At 46.7% G+C, this 6,274-nt stretch overlaps 1 protein-coding gene across 1 annotated transcript in view; it reads right to left on the reverse strand.

Annotated features, from left to right (window-relative positions):
* stab1 (stabilin 1) overlaps nucleotides 1-6,274 on the reverse strand; it is a 53,093-nt gene that overhangs the window by 14,297 nt on the left and 32,522 nt on the right. The window contains exons 42-51 of the mRNA XM_008299104.1: nucleotides 6,066-6,191; nucleotides 5,446-5,519; nucleotides 4,597-4,668; nucleotides 3,764-3,883; nucleotides 3,636-3,683; nucleotides 2,751-2,831; nucleotides 2,353-2,499; nucleotides 1,214-1,348; nucleotides 1,079-1,138; nucleotides 452-628 (exon numbers count right to left, since the gene is read on the reverse strand). Of these exons, the coding sequence (XP_008297326.1) occupies nucleotides 452-628; nucleotides 1,079-1,138; nucleotides 1,214-1,348; nucleotides 2,353-2,499; nucleotides 2,751-2,831; nucleotides 3,636-3,683; nucleotides 3,764-3,883; nucleotides 4,597-4,668; nucleotides 5,446-5,519; nucleotides 6,066-6,191 (1,040 nt within the window). The remainder of the gene's footprint in view (nucleotides 1-451; nucleotides 629-1,078; nucleotides 1,139-1,213; nucleotides 1,349-2,352; nucleotides 2,500-2,750; nucleotides 2,832-3,635; nucleotides 3,684-3,763; nucleotides 3,884-4,596; nucleotides 4,669-5,445; nucleotides 5,520-6,065; nucleotides 6,192-6,274) is intronic.

Here is a 6,274-nt window from a genome sequence, read left to right on the forward strand (position 1 = left end):
GAGAGAACCCATGCTGCACGGGGAGAACATGGAGACTCCACGCAGGAAGATCCCAGGTGTCCTCACCGGGACGCCAACCGGCGACCTTCTAGCTGCTAACGGTGCTAACGGTGCTAACCACTGAACCATCTGCAGCCCGATCCAGAAGCAGATGGAACAAACAGTCACGTTTTGCTGTTTTGTGACTATTTCAGGTTTTTTAGAGACACACGTGTGATGAAGGCTTTCAGTGAAGCCGATGATCTGAAGCTGGTCAGCTGTGTTTATCCACCGGTTCTGTCTGGAACCAGCATCCTGGTGGACCAGCACAGTGCTGCAGAAGCAGATGTTTGTTCTACGGCTCCTGTCCAGGTTGTTCTCTCCTGACCAGATCCCTGCTGGTGCTGTATCTGCTCTCACATCTACTTTGGATAAAAGCTGAATGAAATAGAAATATAAAATGGTCTCCTACTCTGGAGTTTCGGACGATGTGGGCCTTGACGGTGGCGGCCAGCTGGTCCCGGTGGTCCGGGCTGGACAGCCAGCGCTGCCTCTCGTCCGGCAGGGCCTCCAGGGCCCGGTCCGTGGGCCAGAACACGGTGAAGGGCTGGTGGATGGACGTCTGCAGCACCGGCAGCAGCCCGGCGTCCTGCAGCAGAGCTCACAGTCAAACAACCAACTGCAGCTTCACCACAAAGACCAACCACGGGTGAGCTGTTTGTTGTTCTTTGTCTTGTTTTTCTAGTTTAGTTTTAGTTTCATTTTCTTTTTGGCATTGTTTTAAATAAGATGTGTAGAACACAGTGATTTTAATAAATTATGACATTTCCAGACAGAACAAACTTCACATATGATGTGTTCAAGGACTGTGGGAAAGTTGAACACCAAACCAATCTTTCTGTTCCTACAGGCGGATAAATGGGCTCGTTCACATCCAGCAGCAGGTTTTGGGCTTCAGAGGGTCGAATCATAACGAAGGACTTGACCTGACCCTGTTTGTTCTGATCTAGAAGCAGCTCGTCGCTTTGTGCTTCGGTTGAATAAAAACAGAGGTGAGGAAGGACAACGATGACAGACAGGAGGAGGTTCATCTTCTCACCTCCACCAGCTTGTAGAAGCGTCCGTAGCCATAAAATGCGGCTGCTGAGCTGAAGTTCATCTGAACACAGAGAGACTCGGATCAGCTGCCAGGTCATTCGTTCATTCATCTCTTGTGGTTTCACACTCGACTCACCGTCTTGGCCTGAAGCTTGGGTTTGTCCTCGAGGCTGAAGGGCGTCAGCAGCTTGTCGATGTGGTGGATGACTCCGTTAGTGGTGATGAAGTCGCTCCTCACGATCCTCGAGCTGTTGTTGATCCAAACTGAACCCTGCAGGAGGAGGAACCGTCTCAGTTCTGGACCTATGGACTGAGTCTATCTGCATCATGGCTCCACATGGAGAAGGATTTGGGAACTAAAACCCAGTGCAGCCCAGTGTGAGCAGGAACCAGGAGGTCCANTACAAGTATGTTGCCGCGGCAATAACAGACGTTACAGGTGTGTTGCTGTGGTAATAAGACACGTTACAGGTGTGTTGCCGTGGTAACAAGACATGTTACAGGTGTGTTGCCGTGGTAATAAGACACGTTACAGGTGTGTTACCGTGGTAAAAAGACACGTTACAGATGTGTTGCCGTGGTAATAAGACACGCTGCAGGTGTGTTACCGTGGTAATGCAGGTCCTTGCAGGAGGCCACAGCAGCACAGCCTCCGTTGTCCTCCAGGCAGCGGTCAACAGGGGGCTCCACCTTCTCCAGACACTGGACTCCATTACCCACAAACCCCGGCAGGCATTCACACTCACGCTCATTCTGGAGTAATCAGATTACTTGATTTAGACCTTTTTAAATTGTTGGAAAGAGGAAGATACCACAGCAGAGAGTAACTCTCTGTCCAATGATTCATGGTAATCAGATTACTTTTCTGTAGAACACCAGAGTATTTCCTCTGATAAACAGAAACAACAACTTTATAAAGACTAAGATCAAAATTCAGCTCCAAAGTAGAACCTCAAAGAACCAAAGTGAGTCCAGCTGTGGTTCCCATCAGTCTACCTGCATGAACATGGTTCTACAACAAGCTGAGAGCAGCAGAACCTTCTCAGTTATGGACCTATAGACCTACTGGACATGAACAGAAGCCTGATGGATGCTGGAGAACATCCTCTGGTCAGATGGAGATCAATGTGTTGGGCTCACATGGAGTCCAGATGTTTGGTGTGAACCTGACCAGGACCACCACAGTGGATGCATGGTCCTGACAGTGAAGCACGGAGGTGGCAGCATCATGATATGGGGCTGCATGAGGGCAGAAGGTGTGTGTGTGTGTGTTACCTGCTGCAGGTTAAAGTGGATCATGTGACCGGAAACCGCCACAACTTTCTCCGTGGTTTTCAGGTCACTGAAGGTCAGAGTCTCACAGGAGACGATGTGATAGCGAACCAGAGCATTAAGTCGACCCGACGCCTTCCATTCATCGACCTGAGCACACAACACACACAGTCACTGGTATAGATCAGCATGTTGTCAGTGTTTCTTGACCTGAAGTAACTGCACCTTCATGTTCTGTATCAGGAAGCCACTGTTCTGAAGAAGCTCCATCACTGTTCTCACAGCTTACACGTGTAGGTACGCACATTTCTTCTGTGCTACTTGCTGCCTACTTTTGCCCGTCCACTGCAGGGACACTAAAGTTCTTGTGTTCAGTGTGCTGACAGTGTGTGTGCACTCACAGTGGTCTGGTTGTTGGTTTCCTCCAGAGGAACGAACACCGTGAACGGTCCGTCACCGTACAGCCGAGAGGCGTCCGAGTTCTGAACACAGGAAACATGATTCAGGGACTTTAGACCAGAGCTTCATCTCACCGCACACGCTGCTGCTCAGGATGTTTAAAAAAAGGATGATAAAGCACGAGCTGCTACAAATATGAACACCCCGTAACCTCCTGGTGGGTTTGAAAGTCCTCCTCAGAAAGTATTTATCAGCCAAAAACAAACAAACAAACAAACTAACTAACTAACTAGCAAACAACTATAAATATGCTTTTAGCAAATAGAACCAAATCTGAGCTTAAACTCGTGTTATTTTATAAAAATCACTTGTGACCACAGGAGCTCCAGGGTTTAACATCTGGAGACATGGAGACAGTTCAACATCTACAGGACCAGGAGACCACAGGAGCTCCAGGGTTTAACATCTGAGGAGACATGTTGGTTTCTGGTTTCTACATTTATGTAAATAATAAATAATCAAAGAAAGGTTGCTTCTCTCTGGTCTCCATCGTTCTGAGTCGTGCTGACAGAAGACATCTGAGCTCTGTCTCCTCCTTCCTGGTGTTGGGTTGTGCTCCAGACATCGAACCATCTCCATGTTTGGCTTCACAGGTGCACTGAGGAGCTCTGAATGTTTAGTTTATTACAGAATTTGAGGAAAGCAAGCTGTTTTATTTCTGGTGAACTTGTAGAACAATGTCGTTTTCATAAATATCAGGAAGCCAGGCTGAGGTTTGGTTCGTCTTGCTGACAGTAAAGCTGGAAACCAGCCGGTAAGTTGTGAAGCTCTGCCTCTGAAAGCTGCTCGTGGGTTTCAGGGTTCAGAGAGTTCATGCCCGGACTCACCGTCAGCATCCCTCTGAAGAAGCTGTTCTCCGGCTGTCGAAAGATTTCCTGTCAGACAGAAACACAGCGTCCCGTGAGGTGGCGGGGCCTGGAGCTGAGCGTGTGATGTCAGAGGTCACGTGACTCACGGTGCTGGTGGATCCTCGGCAGTTGATGCCGTCGCCGATGTAACCTATTCGGCAGGTGCAGTTCCTCTGACCCTGACCCATGTACTCACAGCGAGCGTATTTACTGCAGCCGCCGTTGTTCTGAAGACAAACAACAAATCACAGAACCGACATCAGAACGCCAGATCCTCTCGTCCCACAGTGGACGCCTGGTCCTGACTGGAGGACGGAGGTGTTTGGACACAGTTTAATGTCTAAATCTAAACAGTTGATTTTACACAAGAGCAAACAGTGATGTGAGTGATCTCGTCTCATCAAAAGATTATCAAGCGCAGACGATGCTGAATCTGTGGAATGTCAGCATGGGGATGATCTGCTGATCTCTGACCCCTCACAGGGCCCTTGAGTCTTATTGGTGGAAGTAAGAAGACACTTCTTCTTTTCTGAATGTTTAAAAAAGTTTCAGATTTAGGCTATGGATCAATGTTGTCACTGATTGGCCGGATGAAGTCACATGACTCGGCCCTCTGCCATTTTTAAAGGAAGTTACCATATATGGTCCGATTAAGGGTTACAGACAGTTGGACCGAACCGGTGCAGCTCTGGCAGCATCAAACCAACTCCAGAACATCAGCCTCTATGGATGGAGGACCAGAACTAAACCTGGCTGCTGCTCACAGCTAAACTTCCACATCAAAGTTCACAAGTGAACATTAACAGAAGCCTGATGGATGCTGGAGAACATCCTCTGGTCAGATGGAAATCAATGTGATGGGCTCAGATGGAGTCCAGATGTTTGGTGTGACCCTGACCAGGACCACCACAGTGGATGCATGGCAGCAGTGTGGACCTACGTTCCTGCAGGGGTTCACTGGGTAGCAGTATCTGCCGGATCCCTGGAAGCCCAGCTGACACCTGCAGGCCGTCTGAGAACCGAAGCAGAGCAGCATTAAAACCTACTCTCACTGTGTTTCCATCAGAACAAACACAAGCATCGGCGCTGCAGAGCTTTGAACAGTTTGCTGGTATTTTACAGACTTACAGACGTTTGTTTAAATTACAGAAAAAAGCATTCATTTGTATGTTCAATGGCCAAAACAGGCAAAACTGTAAATACCACCCACGTTTGAATAAATGTTAACTTGTTTTTTGATAGCATTTGACTGTAAACTCACACTGAACATTTAAAAAAAACACTTCAAATACAAATCTTCTGCTTTAGTGAAAAGAAAAAATAATAAATAGTTTTCTAACTAACTCTTTTTTTAAACAGACTTTTCATGTTATTTTGTGGTTAATGTCCAGAAAATCACAGAAAACAAATAATTATACTAAAATAATGAAACAGGCCAAACCATAAATAACATACACATCGAAAACATACATTCTTATAAACAGTAATCATTTATTATTCTTTTTACTGCATCTGACTGTCGGATAAATGAGATGTGTTGTTAGAAGGACAGGGGCTGTAAAATGACACCGATTCACTGACTTTAAATCTGCTCACTACATCTTTATTCTACACATATTTGATGTCATTTTCACTGTTTCTACAGTTTTTTAACGTTATGTCCAGTCCAGGACACTTTTACAGCTTTACCGTCTGTCCTGACGAACCAACCCTCACAACTAGATCTAACGATGGCCAGAGACGTAAGATAACTGGTGTCTGACTTTAGGAAGCAGCAGCGTCTTCTCACCATGTTGGGCCCGGTTCGGATGCAGTCGGCTGACTTATGGCAGCCTCCGTTGTTCACCAGACATCCGTCCATCTCTGTGGACAAATAGCCGGACGGAGGTTAAACACAAGTACCTCGCTCAGAGGAGAGAAAACGAGTTTTTACGTCATCTTTGCTTCATCCTCCAAACATCAAACCTGCTTTCAAAGGAAAAATAAATCGCCAAAGAGACGCCTTTTATACTGAAATACTGAATTTTCAGCTTCCTGAAGTCCCCTGAACTACTCGTCTGTGATGTGTTGTAAAAACTTCACTGAATCTGAGCTTAGAACCGGAAACTGATTTCATTCTACATCTCATTTAAAAATCAGCCAAAAACAAACCATTTAAATCAAGAGGATTTGGTAAAAACCAGAGATTCTGAGCTCTTCAACACATCCAGGAAGCCACCAGGTGGCCAACAGTTGAACTGCAGGCAGTGACTGGTCAGAGCACAGACGACAAACAAAACACCATTAAACTAAAAGACCTGGAAGACTTTCTGGGTAGATGTCAGGAGGTTCAAGTTCAGCTTCTGGTTCTGGTTCAGGGTTGAAGTTAAGTTTGAGGTTCTGGCTCAGGTTCTGGTTCCGTCTACCTACCCAGACAGACGACTCCGTCTCCGGTGTAACCATCCTTACAGCTGCAGGTTCTTTCTCCAGCTGAAACCGACTGACAGATGGCGTGCTGAGAACATCCTCCGTTGGACCGACTGCACAGATCCAGTTCTGAGAGAGACGAGGACAGACTGAACACCTGAACACCTGTTGGATGTATGATGGATGTATGATGGATGTATGATGGATGTATG

The sequence above is a fragment of the Stegastes partitus genome, unplaced genomic scaffold (assembly GCF_000690725.1).
Source record: "Stegastes partitus isolate 25-593 unplaced genomic scaffold, Stegastes_partitus-1.0.2 Scaffold1380, whole genome shotgun sequence".
In the NCBI taxonomy this organism is placed as follows: Eukaryota; Metazoa; Chordata; class Actinopteri; family Pomacentridae; genus Stegastes; species Stegastes partitus.